The 19,053-nt window shown below is 42.6% G+C and overlaps 1 protein-coding gene across 1 annotated transcript in view; it reads right to left on the bottom strand.

The window, feature by feature from the left end:
- CCDC88C (coiled-coil and HOOK domain protein 88C) overlaps positions 1-19,053 on the bottom strand; it is a 223,532-nt gene that overhangs the window by 6,512 nt on the left and 197,967 nt on the right. The window contains exons 26-30 of the mRNA XM_077466757.1: positions 10,579-10,767; positions 8,215-8,283; positions 6,702-6,770; positions 5,307-5,605; positions 2,998-3,219 (exon numbers count right to left, since the gene is read on the bottom strand). Of these exons, the coding sequence (XP_077322883.1) occupies positions 2,998-3,219; positions 5,307-5,605; positions 6,702-6,770; positions 8,215-8,283; positions 10,579-10,767 (848 nt within the window). The remainder of the gene's footprint in view (positions 1-2,997; positions 3,220-5,306; positions 5,606-6,701; positions 6,771-8,214; positions 8,284-10,578; positions 10,768-19,053) is intronic.

Raw genomic sequence — 19,053 nt, 5'->3', positions numbered from 1 at the left:
AAAGAAACCATTGTTAAATGCAGTGTGTGAATGGAGCCATAGGAAAGCATTGTCTGAGTTTAGCTGCGGTAGATAACTGTCCGCGGCTAAAAGCTGCAATCTATTCGCCCATGTGAAAGGGGCCTAAAAACGCCTATAATCTGCCAAAAAAGAACCTCGTGTACCTTTTATGGCGTTTTTGCTTCAAGTCGACAGAGCACTCAGATGTGAACAGGGGCCATTGAAATGACGGGGATTTGTCTTGTTGGGCGTGTTTATAGAGTTGAGGCTTAGAGTAGAAAATTGTCCAAAAACGCCTAGGTGTGAACGGAGCCTTAAAGAGGGATTCCACCTAAAAAAAAAAATATTAAAAGCCAGCAGCTATAAATACTACAGCTGCTGACTTTTAATAAATGGACACTCACCTGTCCCGGGTTCCAGCGATGCCGGCAGCCGAGGCCGATCGATCGCTCGGCCCTCGGCTGCTGACGTCACCATTCTAGGTGAGGGAATCAGGAAGTGAAGCGAATCGGCTTCACTTCCCTATTGCGCATGCGCGAGTCGCGCAGCGCAATTGGAATTCTCCGCGCTGTCACTGGGACCCGTGTGTGTCCCAGCAGACAGCGCGGCAGGACAGGAAATGACATAGACTCCCATGGGAGTCTATGCCCGGAAGTGGGTGTAAATACCTGTCTTTGACAGGTATCTCCACCCCCCCTCCCCCCTGTAAGGTGCCAATTGTGACACCGGAGGGGGGGAGGGTTCCTATCAGCGGAAGTTCCACTTTAGGGTGGAACCCCGCTTTAAGGCTCTACATTAATACTGCGCGTTTAAAGCTGAACCCCGGGATCAGCATATATGCAAATCCATGGATCCTGTGTATTCTGTTTAGATCTCAGTAAGCTTTGTGTAATTCTTCCGGCTCCATGCAGTAATCCAGTGCAAGACTTCCTGCAATAAAGACCGCTCACTGCTGCTCGCTCTCCTTGTCCTGGTTGACTGGTCTTGTCTCCGCCCCCTCCTGTAGTTTTCTGTAGTGGTTGGGGAGTGTTGGGTCCCTCCCACATCTCTGCTCAGGCTATGGTCAGCACTGTGATGCTGTCACTGCTACTTTTATAGGCCAATACCTGGGTTTTTAAAGGCATTTGGTGCACACAAAGTAGATTTTGATTCTCTGTGGCTACTTAGGAATAGATTTAAAGTGATTATAAAGGCTTTTTTTTTTTTTTTTTTTTTTTAATAAAATGTTATAATTGCCTTCTTTGTGCAATGGCTTTGCAGAAAGTGGCCCCGATCTGCCTTTTTTCCTAGTGGCGCTCCTGGCTCCTTCTCTTCTCGAGTGCCCCCACAGAGAGCAGTTTTGCATGGGGGCACTCGTGCGGGCACGCTCCCGAGTCCTACTGCTGCAACTATTAACACAGACAGCAGAACTTGGCCCCACCCCCCCTCCACGTCATTCTGCTCTCAATCTATCCAATGAGGACCCAAGACAGCGTCTGGAGCTGCTGTGCTCATCCCCATTGATGGATGATGGGGCTCAGGTAAGGAAAAGGGGGACAGCTACAGCACAGGAGATTTATTATTATACAGGATTTATATAGCGCCAACAGTTTACGTAGCGCTTTACATCTTGTGGGTAGACAGTACAAATACAATACACTAGGAATCAGAGGGCCCCTGCTCCTTAAAGCGGGAGTCCGCCGGGACTCCGCGTTTTTTTTTTTTTTAAAAGCCAGCAGCTACAAATACTGCAGCTGCTGACTTTTAAAATAGTGACACTTACCTGTCCAGCACGCCCGCGATGTCGGCACCCGAAGCCGATCTCTAGATCGTCTCTCGGGTGCTGCCGCCGCCATCTTGGGTATGGGAATCAGGAAATGGAGCCTTTCGGCTTCATTTCCCGGTTCCCTACTGCGCATGCGCGAGTCGCGCTGCGCAATAAGGACGGTCCCCGCTGCCTCTGGGATCTGTGCGTTTCCCAGCAGGCAGCGGGGCACTTGCGGAAAGGGGCGTAATCTACGCCCCTTTCCGCAGAGAGCTATCCCGGAAGTGGGTGCAGATACCTGTGCTGTACAGGTACCTGCACCCCCCTCCCTCCTGAAAGGTGCCAATTGTGGCGCCGGAGGGGGGGAGGGTTCCGATGAGCGGAAGGTCCACTTTAGGGTGGACCTCCGCTTTAATACCGATATTAACAAGTTCTGGTTGCCGGATTTAAATCGTTTTAAATTTCATTAGCGGACCTCTGAAAATGTTTTCTTTAAATTAAATCTGCCTTGCTTGCCTCTCCTCCAGAAAATGCTAGTTGCCTGGCTGAACGATGTGAAAGCTCTGCTCACTTCCATCATCTAACTGTGAGCAAGCAATATAATACATATATATATATATATATATATATATATATATATATATTATATATATATTATATTTCTTGCAAGTGATTGGGTATTCTTTGCACAGTGAGGTTTCATAACTATTATATCACTAATTCATAACTATTCACAGGTTTAGAATGCATTAGGGTGAAGAACCTTGAGGGTTGACAGCTCCTTTTTTTAAATGAAAGCTTTTGAGCCCAGAGTTCAGCTAGAAGAATGCATTAACATTTACAGCAAGGGTGCAGCCACATCCTTAACACATGAAATTTTATTTCTTTGTATCCTACACACAAATATCAGTCTTAATTTATAACCACCACATAACTTTGGCACCAAACTATTCCAGGAATTCCTAAACACAGATAGGAGATATTAGTTAATGCAGCTCTGTGGAGTGTGAAGATGTTATTTGTTAACTGGACACCATTGGCACATTCCCAAAAACCTCCACAGAGGATTAGACCCACAATCCCATCAGTTTGTGAGACACCCGAAAATCGAAAATAACCCGAGTTAATCTTGGGAGATCAGTGCCTAGGATAGAAGGGGGTTAAACAAGTGTTAGGCATGCAAAATGCTTTGTGGTTGAGATGGTGCAGGACAGACATGGAGGTCCAGAAGTTGGGTACCCTGGGGATATTACCCTGGGGATATACAGCGAAGTCGCTCTCCTATTGGCCGGGTCCGTTCTCTGCCTCCAAGTGCAATTCTCAAGTGACGGCGATGCGGTTCTTGACGGTGGCTCGGAGGAGTCCTTGAGATGAGGGGTGGGAGAGGGGGAATGGGAGGAAGGGTGGAGGGATTCGGCTTCTAACAGAAACTGCTGCAGTGTGATGAACTCGCTGTCAATTAAACTGCTGCGACGCTGAAAAGGAGAGACGAGGAGCAAAAACTTAAGACTTGTATGGCAAGGCAAAACATTATGTGGGAGATTCCATTGTACTGCTTCTCCCTGCCCCAAAAAAAATAATAATAATAATAATGAATTGTAGGTTGGTCCATTTGTCGCGGTTTACACTGACATCTATTAGTCTGCTTGTTTTGTAGCTCAAAGACACCCAACAAGCAAAATTACCATTCATTTCAATGGCCTCTTGCTCACATCTGTGTGTGAACAGGGGCCATTGAAAGGAATGGGATTTTGTTTGTCACTCAGGTGTGGATGCAGCATTAAAGAGGAGGACCTGGCAATCAACAAAAAACAAAAAAAAAAAATGTTCTTTCCTGAAGGATTTATAGTTCGGTTTTGTCAAAGAGGTGATCTAACTTGCCTAACTTCATGGACCTGCAGCCGACAATGGTCCGGTCCTCTTCCAATGCATAATGCTATGTGGATGAGTATTCCGACAACATCATGTACAGTGTGGGTTTCAGTAGTGGTCACTGGTCCTGCATTGTGCATAATTATATCTTGTGAGAGGGGTGGTGGCAAGGCTGGTCAGAGACCTGCAAGAAGAGTGACCTCATGGGATTGGTTGGCACAACCTGAACTGATGTGGAGAAAGGCAAGTTCTACTCAATTTCAGATCACCCCTTTGATAAAAGCATATAAGCATTAAAGCCTTCACCACCTTAGCCACAAATTTTTCATGGAGTCTTTAAATTGACCTCTTGGGATTTAAATGGTCAATCCACCTAAAACTATCTTTCTTTTTCATTAGATACCAGCAATTAGGGAGCCAACTGTATGAAATAAACATAAGCAGGACATTTTTATCTCCTCAACAGGTGAGAGGGAGCTGTATACTCAATTACAGGGGGAATACTACTAGGATCCCTCAGAGATCTACAAGAAGCCACCAGCTTTTTGTAGATCTCTGAGGGACCTACAAGAATCCCTCAGAGCTTGCTTTTTTCAAGCAATAAGCACGTACCAAATACTGAGATATCAGCTAGTAAAAGTTAGGAATTTTGGTTTTGTAATTTTAAAGATGTTTCATATTTACCAAGCCAGTTCTTCAATCCCAGTGAGTGTAAGAAAGATAGTATTACCCCAACATTTCTCATCATAACTTTAAAAATCTTACGTCCATACAGTGTGTACATGTTGGTTGCCCAAGAACATGATGTGAGGTGTGAAAGTTGTACAACCACCCAGTTCTAGCAACATAATCCCATTGATGGTATCAGGGATTATGGGACACAAACAATGGGATTCTGTAACTAGATGTTGGTTCTACAGCTTTCTCACTTCAAATTCTGTTCTTGGCTGATCACGTCTAGTGATCATCTATCTATTCCATGATGGTTGGATAAAGGGGACGTAAAATACTGGGGGATTTTCTTGACACTCATAGGGACTGAAGAAAGGGGTTGGTGAAATACGAAATGTCTTCAACAGGAGATGTCCAGTTCAGTGTGACAAACTACTACTAGATTTACAATCACCTGGATAAATGAGAACATTCACAGACATACTGCAATATCTGTTTTAGAAGAACAGAGCTTTTTAATTGAGCATTGCTGATCAGTAATTTATACAAGCTAATTAAAGAGAATCTGAGCTGAGATAAATACTGAGACTGCCATTGATAATGGCCTTGAGAAAATGCTAGTTGCTTGGTACTCAAGGACTATCAATGACTCAAGAAAGATGCAGAAGAAATGTAAAAAATTCCTTTTTGCAGCACAAGTTTGCCTTCATTTTAAAAAAGTGAACAGCAGGGAGGATTGAACTGTTATCCATAGGACGTATTTCAAATTACAGAACATTTTTCTAGTGTTACATGGTAGGCAGCAAGATAACTCTCTAGAAGAACGTAAATTATGTTAGAGGTCATCAACGCAAGACAATTATTTTCAGGACCCCAAATTAAGACTCTGTTGCTCTACGTATTGCCAGCATCAAGTATTATTCAGGTCACAGTGTATACACAATGTAAAGCTTATGGGGTGTAGAAATTTGCCCCCCCTCCCCCCCCCCCCAAAAAAAACACATTGGGAAATACTTACAGTTGGGGGAGACTGGCGATTGCTTTCCTCCAGAAACTCCTCCAAGCTCACCATCTCACTCCCTGGAGACCCCGACCTTGGCCTGGACTGGGCACGACTAGGGGGTCTCTTCTCAGACTGGTTGTAAGAGACCATGCTGTTCCTATTAGATGGAATCTCCAGCTTGCCACTAGGAATCATCAGGGTAGAGCTGGACCTGGCAGCATAGCAGTCTCTGGGCAAGGTGGCAGAGTCTTTAGTGGGAACCAAATCTTCGCTGCTCATACTCTCCGTCCTGACTGGAGGATAACTCGAGGAGCCTAGACCAACACAAAAAAGAGGTTGTCATTTTTGGACTTGTGTGATTAAAAATGTGCAGAAACTCTTGACACCCAATCAGGAACGATCTTTCATGAGGTCCACTAAAAAAAAAAAAAAGGTCGCATTTGGTTGCTTTAAAATGATGGAAAATCTCTGATGACAGACTATTGCTTCCACTGTGGAAAAGGACCATATTCACAATGCAAAGTGAGGAAGACCTAGACCACAGAAAGTTATCACTGGTGCAATAGCTGTGGGGATATCTGCCAAAAGGAATATCTGCTTTGGGGACAATAGTGGGTCATTCATATGTCACTATTGGTAGACTTCTGCTGGACTTGCCATCATATCTACAGGACAGAAAAAGTGGAAATCTCCCCAAAAAGGACCAATAAAAACGTGGAACAGGTATTAGAGAGGCACTGGAAATGCCAATAATCAGCAGTAAGATCTTGCAGGATGACAAAACAATTTCTAAGGCGCAGTGGCCTTGGTGAATCTAACTGGGTATCCCAAATCCATAAAGAGAAGGATAGAATGAAGAGTGCCAAACCACAAATGAGTTCAAGAAAACTAGAACGGTTCACCAAATAATAATAAACAAAAAAAACAGCCAACATGTTTCAGAGGTCTGAACACCTTTGTCAGGGCTACAGTGTATTCTTGTAATCCTGATGAAGGATAGGTGTTCAGACCCTGAAACACATGGTCCGTATTTTTCTTTCTTATTATGATTTATTTTCTTGGACTCATTTGTCGTTTGGTGTGCTTTATTTCATCTTGCCCTTTTAGCAATAAAAATTTGGTTATATGACTTTACAAAGCAATCAAAAACATTTTGCATGGAATTCCATTTTTTACTTAAAAGAGAGTTTGGCTTTCCAGCCGTAACTCTGCTGTAGACTTTACCAGCAAAGGAAGTCCCGCCAGGTCAGGCTGAGGCTTGTAGTTCCTTGAAAACCGCAGATTGCCCATAATTAAAATTTTATTCAGCGATATGACCCATCTCTTTTTTTTATTAATAAGATGATTTTATGACCATATACTGCAAATTTGAGAAGTTTAAAGTGCTAGTAGTCCAAGGGTCTCCCTTACCTTTCAGGGTCAGTGGGGAGCTGCTGTTTGATGCGCTTCTGCTGCTCTCCAAACTATTGGGCCGAGGAACTAAAACCAGAGAATATTTTAGTGAGCACAATATTCATATACACACAGCACCCTTACAAATGAAGAACAATTAATATATTATTCTTAATACTCTTCTGAATCTAAAAGAGATTATTATATATATATATATATATATATTTTATAGGCTGGCCAATTTGCATGTAAAAACAAAATTAAAAGAATAATTTTCATTCTTTAATTGTATCTGACAATTACAGTATAAAATAGATGGCAGGCCAACGCTGACTTTATTTTGTAAAAATGCTATAGTGATCACATGATTGGGAATCCGCCGATTAAGGTCAGAACTGCCAGTGACAGCCAAGATTCAGGCCGGGTTCACACTATTGCGAATTGGATGCGGGCTGAAATCGGATCTGAAATGGTGAACCAGGACGCACAGTACTCCCTGCTGGGAGCCACATAGGCACTAGGTGTGAACCCAGCCTCAGAGAGTGGGGTTGGCGAGGATTTAAAGAAAATCAGTGGGGACTGGAGCTCTCAGTAACAAGATTAAGACGATATAGTGGTGGGTATTCAAAGACAAAAAAAGTTTTATTTTTCCATTTATTGGAGGACACAGCACAGTAATTCTTTACATGTGGTTATATTTCTGTGTACCGAAGATTTAAAAAACAATATGCAAATCTAGAAGCCAGCTTCCTTTAGTGGCTATAACCATACATCTGAAAAGCTCAGTTATGAGAGCCTTGACCTGATCCCCCATCCACACCTTTTACCATCATTGGTATTGCATTAGAGTGTGCACCCCACAGCACAAACACACATGCTTGTGTATCAGCAGAGCAGTGGACAGTGCCAGTAGAGCAAAGATTGGTGTCGGTAGGGCATTGCATGGTTTCAGTAGTTTATTTTTGTTTATATTTTACAATTTTGGGTTTTGATGCAGAGAAAGGGATTGAGGACAGATTCCATAGTCCCTTTCTATAGAAGTTACTATGCTTCAGTTTAGAAAGAACACAGTACAGATCACTCACTGTGTTTATTCAGAAAAGGAAGGGGACAGTTAATTGAAAGTTTACCAGCCCCTTCCCCTGCTCTCCATCCTGATGCATACCCAGAAGTAGCCGGCAGGAGATAAAAAAAAAAAAAAAAAAGGGGGAGCTGGCAGCACTGGACAGGGAGACAGGGGGCACCAGGAAGCAGTTGGGATCGGCACCAAACTGGGCCATTAGGGTGTGCCCACGCCTAGGTTTAAATGGGTCAATGTTGAAGTATTGGTGGATATTAACTTTGGCTGCATTTTCCCACGGGCACCTATTGCTTCCTTTTGGGATGCAAGGACTTGCCCGCCACTCATTCTGGGACTGTCTATGGACAAAAAGAACTGTTGGCATAGCTGGCAGTTTTTTTTTTTTTTTTTTTGGAGCACCAGGCAACATCTATCAGCAGAACAAGGAGTCTACCAATAACTTGATCTTACCTCGTAGACCTCCAGGACTTGATTCATTGTCTAGTGCAGGGTCAAAAACATTATCATTGGAGGTAAAACCTATGTAAAGTCAAGAAAACAGAGGTAATAAATCTCAGTTGCTGCAATGATAAATAGGCTTGCTGTACACGTTACCATCTCATCATGCAATCTCTTTATTTAGAATAAAAGAAGGCTGGACGGCCATACTCCTGTGCAATTTCTTTATTCAAGCGCCGGATGCAAAGGTGAACTACAGGTATCAGCAGCTACCTGTAGTTCACCTTTGTATCCGGCACTTGAACAAAGAAATTCAGGAGTGCGGCCGTCCAGCCTTCTTTTCATCTAAGTATCTGTTTGCATACAGGGCTTGCACACTCCAACTGGGATAGAGGCTTTCTGGAGCAGCAAGGTAAAAGAAACTGCCTTAGAGCTGTGTGTGTGTGTGTGTATGTATATATGTATATATATGTGTGTGTGTGTGTGTGTGTGTGTGTGTGTGTGTGTGTGTGTGTGTGTGTGTGTGTGTATATATATATATATATATATATATATATATATATATATATATATATATATATTTATATATATTACATACATATACATACACACAATCTCTTTCTAGTTTCATTTAGGCATTACAAAATCTATTGAGCTAAATAATTCATTACATTTTTATTAGTTTAGCTAAAGTATATCTACACCCAAGAGCAACACGCCATATGAACTTCTCCTGAGGCCGCCCAGTCGCCGCACCCGGTGCTTCATATCGAGACCACTGAACAGATTATTATCTTGGAAACACCGCTAAGGGATGGAGTGCTGACCCAGCTGAGGAAGGTTAACCTGGACGTCATCCATTTATCATTTATATATGCTTCATTCCATATATTTTCTGGTAAGCGCATTCAACATATGGTGACGGGTATCTCACGCGCCTTGGAAAGTGTTGAACCACTGTGGTGCTGACATTTAAGAACACTTATGTCCGTTATTTGGATTCACCTGTGAACTTTTCTTAAATTGGACTTTTTATTTTTATTTTATGCCATTTTTGGCTTTTTTGGTCACCTTCACATTTTTTGAAGTCTATTACTTAATTGTACTAGTCTTTATTTTTTAATTTGAATTTATATTATATATGTAGGGGAGGGTTGGCGCGGCTTTGTATATTCTTTAACAATGTAATATACTGTAGCTTTGCAGTTCTTAAAATGTAGATTTTGTTTTCGCTTTTCACCTGGCGATACTGCTAATAACACATTTCCTGTACTAGGGTGACAACGCTCACGGTACTGTATCTATGAAGATATAGCTTTGTCACTAGACATGTGCACTGACAAAAAATTAGTTTGTTTTCGTTTCATTCCTTTTTTTGCTTTTTCAAAAATTAGAATTTTCAAATTTTCGAAATTCTGAATTTTCGGAATTGGAATGTTCAGAAATACGAAAATCTGAAAAACAAAACAAAAAAAAAAACAGTAAAATTCGAAATAACTATTAAATTTATAGGTATTGGAATTTCCTTTCAAATTTGTGTTCACTTTGTGAACGTAATGAATACAAATTCATCTGAAGTTACGAATTATCGAAAATAACTAATGCCGCATCTAAACAAATGGAATGGAACAAATAATAAAAAGGTTTTATTATTATTTACTATTAGATCATTACGTTCCATTAGTTTAGCTATGGCATTCGTTATTTCAGATAATTCATTAAAAGACGTTCACTAACAGACAAATTTGAAAGGAAATTCCAATAGCGAGAATTTAATATTTGTTATTAGTTATTATTTATGAATTTTTGGTAATTTGAAGTTTCGGAAATTCGGTAAACGAATTCAGAACTAAATGAATTGCACATGTCTAGTCACCCTAGGACAGAACTACACTATAAAACACTATCATCAGCTCCAGAACATAGGTAGGGAAGGGGTTTCTGAGTCCACAGCAGCAAATTGGGATAGCACTGCTTGGGATAAGACTACAGTATTTCCTGTGTACAGGAATTTATGAGCTCACTGGATTTTTGAAAGGATTAAAAAATATTTTTCATGCTTGCTGAGTATAACAATATGCTTTAAATCATATATGTGATAGACACAAAGGGAGGAAAATAAGAGAATCTAATTTTTCATATTTAAATACTGTACACTTTAAGGCCTCAGTCTACACAGTGATGGTAATCTAATGAACAACAAACAGCTTGAAGCTGACCTCACAAGTTACATAATATCTATAGACACATTATGACAATTTATTGTCTACAATCCCAAATGACACTGTTTAGATGCACAGTGCAAAATGGAAAAGCTCACTTGAGTAGCAGAAGAAAGGTCCCTTTAATTTATCATTACCCCGCTGACCTCCTTACCTTTGGGTCTACCTGGCTGCTGAGATCTCAGACTGGATGTGCCAGAGAGGTTGATAGTTGACGTGGAAAAAGCTCTGGATGGGGGCTCAATTCTGCGAGAACGAGAGGAACGTTCAGGACCTTCAACATCCTCGTTGCTTCCCCCATGATAGGACATCCGGTGCTGCTTCTGACTGACATCAACCAAAACTGGAGAAGCCAAAAAAAGTGATCATCAGTAGAGTAGAATGGAGAGACTATCCACCATTTTCGAAACACCGCACAGCACGTGCCACCTCAGTAAACAGGCAGTAGGAGAAAGAAACCATATTTCCTATCTCATGTGGGAGCTTGGTTATGATAAGCCTAGAGAACTACTACGTAGGAACTCATCAGCCTACGAGACTTGTACTGAAATTTTTAATTCCATAAAGAAAAGAAAATGCTGGTAGACCTTTCCCGAAACATACATTTTATTGCCATCAAAATAAGCCCATCAAGGTAAAAACTTGAAAAGATGGGAAAGTTGCCAATTTTAAGTGCCTGGAGATCTTTAAGGGGCTGTCATTGGAAGATGTAGGGGAATGTTTGTGATGGGTGGTAGAGATCTGTAGTAGTAGTAGTAGTAGTAGTAGTAGTAGTAGTAGTAGTAGTAGTAGTAGTAGAGATAATGCAGAGACTGAATAGGTTCTGGCACTGCTAAGTGATACTCCAATCCAAACATTCCTACAGTTCACTGCGGTCACGCTTGCTGTGCGGTGTTTCGTGCGGATGTAACAACGTACAAATACAGAAATTTGAAGCAGCGCATAACCAGTTTCATATCAAGCAGACATGTAAGGACAAGGTAGGACGGTGGGGTGTGTATGTCAGGAATGCAGACAAGAAGGGTCTTCTCAGTATAACAATACACAAGCAAGACTTGAAAATCGAATAGGATATAGGCTGCACTACATTTAATCAGGGCCTAGTTATAATCGCCTAATAAAACCAAAAACCAGAAAATGTATAGCTGTGCTTTATCTAGCTGTGGATTGCAGAATATGAATAAAAATAATTCATCCCACTGACGGAAATGATGGTCCATTATTCCTTCCACTAATAATGACAAGACACTCCCTTCCACTGACACCAATGATGCAAAACTATTCCTCCCACTAATAGCAAAGATGAGGCATTATTCCTTTTCCCACTGACACAGATGGAGCACTATTCTTCACACTAACGCCAACAATGGGGCATTATCCCCCCACACTAATAACAAAAAATGGGACATCATTTCAATTCCTTTAACGAATACCAAAAGATGGGGCACGATTCTTCCCACTGACACCAATGATAGGAAACTGCTCCTCCCACTGACACCAATGATAAGAAACTGCTCCTCCCACTGACACCAATGATAAGAAACTGCTCCTCCCACTGACACCAATGATAAGAAACTGCTCCTCCCACTGACACCAATGATGAGGAACTGCTCCTCCCACTGACACCAATGATGAGGAACTGCTCCTCCCACTGACACCAATGATAAGAAATTGCTCCTCCCACTGACACCAATGATGAGGAACTTTCCCTCCCACTGACACCAATGATGAGGAACTTTCCCTCCCACTGACACCAATGATAAAGGAACTTTTCCTCCCACTGACCCCAGTGATGGGGCATTATTCCTCCTACTGACCATAGGCACCATGTAATTTTTTTTACTCGCATCGACGACCAAGTCTGAGTCATTGTCTACTCTCACTATACCCCCCCAGGCCAAAGTCTGGAGGACAGTAAACTAACCAGTTTGTTTAAATAATTTGGGAACCCTTTGCTTTGCCTTACATTATAAACTGGTTCTCTACGAGTAGGTCTGGTCCCCTTGGATCCAATCCTACCTGCTCCCTAACGCTGATCGTAGACACCTGTGCCTTTAATTCTCCCGAAGGTTGCAGGGATAGGAGTGCTGGGTGGGATTGGATCTTCCCCCGAGCAGTAGATTTCATTTAACTCTCTGCCTTTTCCATTTCCTCTCTTTTCTTCGGTTCATTCTACTGTCCTCTATATTGCATTGGACTATATCATGCCTTAGATGTCACCATTGGGTGACCCAAAGGTACTAAGTGATATCTTTTTAATACCGCATCTTCCCTACTAAACAATTAACTTTATAGCATGGTGTGCCACTGCAACGACATGTAGAGGTTGTTTTACTAAAGGGAAAAAAAAGGCTGTTACAAGGGAATTCGCCCCAGAGCTTAGTGAATGAGGTGAATCTGCTGACCTTCTTTAGTCGATCACGTGCAATTGCCATTTTTTTTTTTTTTCCTTGTACATGATTAGGTATTCTTTGCAAAGTGAAACTTCACCACATTCATTAAACTCAATGCAAATTCCCTTGTAAAGAGAACATCTTATTTGCCTTCAGTAAATCAACCCTATAACCACGTACAATTCCAATTGTTTGCCACCGCCAATTTTTCAATAAAGACTATTAAATGGAAAAAAGTGATGTCACTCTGTAGCCAACCAAAAATCATCTTTTCATATGATCGTGCCAAAATCTAGACTATTATTGATTGGCTGGTATGGGTAACTGGGCATCAACCATCTACAGATTGCTCCACCGGATATCCTTCCAAGGAGAACTAGGGAATGGCCATGTTCATGCCTTCTGCCAAGTGTCATTTCTTTACTTGCTATTAGCTAAACAGGGTCTGTTCATTCTTTGCCCTCCCTTCTCTGAATACTCTTAAACCTGCATTCACTTTATCTGGCAAACCCCCAGCATCTTGTTGGAATGATTGTTATGGTTTTTACCCTTGATAAGCTGGAACAAAAAGGTGGCTCCCCCTGTCCTGCCTCCATAGCATAAACATGCATGCTTGGCTGAAAAGAGCATGCATGGTAATGGAGTCACCTCCAGACAAGCTGCAGGGTGGTCTGATCATGCCTGTATGTCCTAAACTATGTTTAGGAAGGGCACACAACAAAATGCCCAATGTTTTACCAATTGAAAACCATTAGCTTCTTCTCTCCATCATCATGCAGTTTATTCTCTTTGAATACGCCTGTGCTATCCCATCAACCAAACCCCCAACTCTATCAGATTTCCTGCAGTTCAGTCAACAAAACCATACAGCTTCTGATTGGACGTTTACTCACAATAAGAACTTCTGAGGTCACAACTTATAATTAAGAAGCTTTTCCTCCGAATGTTTTACCAAATATAGGATTACAGGATTATTTCCTTCACACTGTGTGAATAGGTAGTTGTTCGAGCTTTCTGCAAGATGTCCTACTTTTGAAAGCCTGAGGTCAACATCACAGGTATTAGACAACAGACATCAAAAGGCAATGCATTTAAGATGCATTACTTTAAATTACACCTTAATTTTTAATGTATTCCAGCAAATTACGAAAGGCTTCATAAATATTACATTTTTTCCTTTTTCATTTACTGAAGAACACGGCAGAAATCTCAATATCGGACCATTAGGTTATATAACGCTACCTTCAGATCATCAAGCTGTGTCCTCCAGTGAACTCAGAGAAAAAGGATTTATTGGCGAGTACAAAAATCCCATTTCTCTTTGGTTTATTGAAGGACACAGCAGAGATTTTGATCCCCTGAAGGTGACACCATAACCCATGCTTGCTCATGCTGCCCCCTAAGCCCTTGTACACACGGTCGGAGATTCTGACGGAATGTGTCCTATCGGACCGTTTTGTCGGATATTCCGACTGTGTGTGGTCTCCATCAGACTGTTTCCGTCTGAATATCCGATGGACCAACTTTTCCAACTTGCCGGTAAAACTTTTAGACAAAATGCTCCGATCGGACATACTCCGATCATGTGTAGCCTACTCCGACGGACAAAGTGCCACGCATGCTCAGATCAAATTCCTAGACCAAAGCTATTGGCTACTAGCCTGAACATAGTCCCGCTGTAACAAAATAACGTCATCACGTTATGTACAATCGGATTTTCCGCCAACTTTGTCCGACTGTGTGTTTGCAACAGTTTCGGACAAAATCCAACGGATTTGGTTGTCAGAATGTCCGACCGTGTGCACAGGGGCTAAAAGATCTACTGGAATTCTTAGTAGACGAATGGTGGAGAATTGTTGGCTGACAAAACCAATCGCCAGACATCTTAAACCACATGTCTATGTATATACAGAGTTGTGTAAAAGAAGTGTCCTCCATGACCCCCCCCCCCCCCCCAAAGTACATACTCCCAAAATCAGAGTTGCTAGGGATAGACGGGCAATCCTAACACCCCTAAATCCCATGGAGGAATGCACAATAAACACACAAATTTAAAGACATGCTCTGCTTTGTTTTGGGAAAACCTAAGCAACAATGGTTTCAGAACTGTAGGCCTCAGGGCACGTCTCCCCAAAGTATAATGGGGAATGTAATTAAAATTCTATGTCAGCATGTGGGCATACTTATTCATTTGGGGAGAAAAGTGCAAGTATCAGCAGCCCAACTGCTCCATAAGCATTACAAGTTCCAGAAGCTCAGTCCTCTCTACGTCCCTCTTTATATAAACTGCAATATACCTACAGATATAGATGTGCTGAATGGTCACACGGACAAAGCAAATTTGCCAAGTGAAAAAACTGAAGACTTAGCATGCAAGCAGGATGCATTTAACATGACAGTGAGAAAACACTCAAAACAGGACAAGTTATTAGCAAGTTCCCTTGGAGCAAGTTAGAAGGGGTAAGCAAAAACAGGACATGCTGGGTGGCATCTAAAATCCTTTGCTGAGCCAAGGTAAGATATCTGGATGTGCGCAAACAAGGAGAAAAGCATGCTGTGCCTTTAAGTGAAGGTGTAGCTATATACAGATGTATATACTTTATATGAATTCGGAACAAAAGTACCCAAAAATTAAAACACTTTAAAGGGAAACTATAGTCATCATAATAGATATGTACTGTATATCGATCTGCATCCACTATCTACATCAGGGGCGTCCAACCTTTTGAAGAGCGAGAGCCATTTAAGCGACTAGGTAACCAGTCACAGGCCACAATGAGTGGAGCGGGCGGATGACAAGCATATTGCAGAGCGTCCACTCTACTCTATGGGCCCTCTGATCTGATCTGCCCAGACGGAAGGGGGCGGATCCCCTTCTATTTTTTTTTATTTTTTTAGTCATCGAATTGGAGGTAGGCATTTGTGTAAATGGACACAAGTCCGTTTGCATCTGCTGCTCCATAGAGGTGAATGGAGAGTTCCGATTGGGTCGGACTGATACTGTGAAAGGGGCCTAAGGCTGTTTCCACACTTTTGCACTGCGGTTTACCTACACCGTGGGTACGGTGCGGTGCAGCGCACCTGTGAATTTCCTGCGGGTTAGCTGCACTTTTCCATAGAATTCTATTATGTCCTGCAGGTGTGGTGCACTTTCAGAAAGTGAGCCACACCGCATGTAATTACAGAAGTCTATGGCTCAGTGAAGGTAACCCACCGGTACACTGTGCTGCACCTGCGGATCAGTTTGAAAGCCGCCCAGAAACCAATGCAGAAGATATGCCCATATATACTGTGATTTTAGTAATGAACTGACCTATAAAACTGTCTTCCATTCAGGTATTGGCGGCCGTTGCTGTCCCGGGCAGAGCACATTTGGTATCACTACCCCTGTGACAGGAGCCAATGCTATACAGGAAGCATCAGCTTATGCGACTCTGCTCTGCAGCCACTTGCTTCTTCTACTGCTTGCTTTATTCACAACACTGATGACCTGGGATAGAGGGTTGGGAACCCAAGATCTGGGCTTGCCAACCCACCATCACAGAGCAGGAGGTCATGGGCCACATCCGAGGGCTCCACGGGCCACTGGTTGGACACCCCCGATCTATATAATCAATTCATGCATCCATTTAATACAGCCCGCCCATCCATCTATCCAACAAGTCCCGCCTCCCATTCAATACAATCCTTCCTTCCATCCAACGACAGTCCCATCCATCCAATACAGGCCTCCCCCCCCCCGCCCCCATCTGCCCATCCAACACGGCCCTTTCGTCTGCCCCCCGTCCATCCAACACGGCCCTTTCGTCCACCACCCCCATCTATCCAACACGGCCCTTTCGTCTGCCCCCCGTCCATCCAACACGGCCCTTTCGTCCACCACCCCCCATCTATCCAACACGGCCCTTTCGTCCACCACCCCCATCTATCCAACACGGCCCTTTCGTCCTTCCATCCAACACAGCCCTTCCATCTATCCAACACTGTCCATCCATCCATCCATTCAATCCTTTCGTCCATCCAATACGGCCTTTCCATCCATCCAATAAAGTCCCTCCATTTGAAATAGCCCTTTCATCCATTGAGTTCAGTCTATCCAATGCAGTCCTTCCTTCTATCCATCTATGGCAGTGTTTAAAATCATCCAATATAGTCTTGTCTGTTCATCCATCTATTTATCCATCTGAAGAAGAATCTATTTAGATCAGTAATGGTTAATGTAAAAAAAATCCTTGTTTCTATGTATAACTCATGGGGAGCAGCCATAGCCATAGAGGCGATTCAGTTCGCATTGTGCGCTATATAAGTATTTCATTCATTCATTCATTCATAGCTGCAAGTTCCATATGCCAGCTCTGCTTCTCTCTCGGGTCACATCAAAATGAACCTTCAGGTAAAATATTTTAAATGTCTACTCATTTAAAATTATACTATAGTTTCCCTTTAAGGTCACCTATATTAACTAAACATAATTTTGGGACTTCAGTATATATATATATATACACACACACACACACACACACACACACATACACATCGTTATTGATCAATCAAATCCTGATGTTGGCGGTTAGGTGGCAGCAACACAGCAGCATGACAAACTCCAAGCATTAACACCTGCTCCAGCCTCAAGTGCAAAACTTACTCAGCCCGCCCTACGGCGGCATTCCCGTCCTATGAAGGGTCACTTTTTTTTTAGGTTTAATCATCTTCACTCCTTTCATTCTTTTTGCTTCTTTAACAAACATGCAACTTTTTAGGCCATACAGAGTACACACATTGGGTCGGTTGTTTTGGTCCTTGAGGTATAGATTACAAAAGGGAATTTTGGTCCGGGAAAAAAAAAATAAAAATGAGAGAAAGACAGAAAAAAGAGAAGTCAGAAGTCCCTGATCTCCGGGAGAGAGACCGAGCTTTTATTTGTAGGTGACATGTCACAGGACGACCAGAACCGCAGGCGCTCCGAGAAACGGCGCTGGCTCTGTGATGGCGGCTTCTTTTCCTGGCTCTTGCTTTTCAGAAATGGAAATTTTTTGCGAAGAGGCGCTAAAAAGGAGCGGTGACCCAAGGAAGTAGAGGAAGAATGAGTTACATGCATTATGATGAAAGGAAACAAAAAAAATAAAAAATACAAGTACAGTAGATGAATGATTTATAAACAAAATTCCCAAAAACCAAGTACAGAGAATGGATGATAGATGAATGACAGAGTTCAGACCATACACTTTGTAACCTAGGATTAATAAAAGTAGCCACCAGGTATAAAATATTCGCAAATCCTAAAGGTTAAATTGGAACTAAACTGCATCTGAGCACCACAAACTAAAAATGCTATTTAATTCATTTTTAATATCCCCCCAATCCATTCATGTCTCCATGCTTTTTTTTTTTTTTTTTTTTTTTTTAGAAATCGCTTAGAAAAACCAACCCCCCTAGCATTTCTAGCTGTGGCTATCTTGAGTAAGGATAATTGATCAATGTGGCATTTACTTCCTGGAATCCATCTGCCCTTAGCTCAGGCATGCCATGGCTAGCGAAGAAAGCCCCTTCACCAGATGCAAGATAAGAAAATGCCCATGAAGTCTCCTGGGATGTAGGACATTTTAGACTAGGTCAGAAACCATGGAACAAATGAAAAAAAAAAAAGAAGAAGGAGGGAGGAGGGAGAGGGAGGGAGAGAGAGAGAGAGAGAAGAAAGAGGGGGTGAGAAAGGAGGGAGAAAGGTGGGGGGGGCACGAGAGGGGTGGATGACAGCGAGAGGTGGATGAGAGAGAGGGTAGAAAGAGAGAGAGAGAGAGAGAGAGGGGGGTAGAGAGAGAGACAGAGAGAGAGGGGGGGTAGAGAGAGAGGGGGGGTATAGAGAGAGAGAGAGAGGGGGGGTATAGAGAGAGAAAGAGGTTGAGGGGGTATAGAGAGAGAAAGAGGTTGAGGGGGTATAGAGAGAGAAAGAGGTTGAGGGGGTTGAGAGAGAAAGAGGTTGAGGGGGTTGAGAGAGAAAGAGGTTGAGGGGGTTGAGAGAGAAAGAGGTTGGGGGGGTTGAGAGAGAAAGAGGTTGGGGGGGTTGAGAGAGAAAGAGGTGGGGGGGGTTGAGAGAGAGGGTAGAGATGGGGGGGAGAAAGAGAGAGCGATAGGAGAGAGAGAGAGAGGGGGGGTAGAGATAGAGGGGGGAGGGGGAGAGAGAGAGAGAGAGAGGAGGGTAGAGATAGAGGGGGGAGGATAGAGATAGAGGGGGGAGG

The sequence above is a fragment of the Lithobates pipiens genome, unplaced genomic scaffold (genome assembly GCF_037356315.1).
Source record: "Lithobates pipiens isolate NorthernLeopardFrog02 unplaced genomic scaffold, aLitPip1_a1.2 Scaffold_37, whole genome shotgun sequence".
Lineage (NCBI taxonomy): Eukaryota > Metazoa > Chordata > Amphibia > Anura > Ranidae > Lithobates > Lithobates pipiens.
The sequence above is the reverse complement of the archived record's forward strand: the minus strand, read 5'-3'. Positions and strand labels throughout refer to the sequence as shown.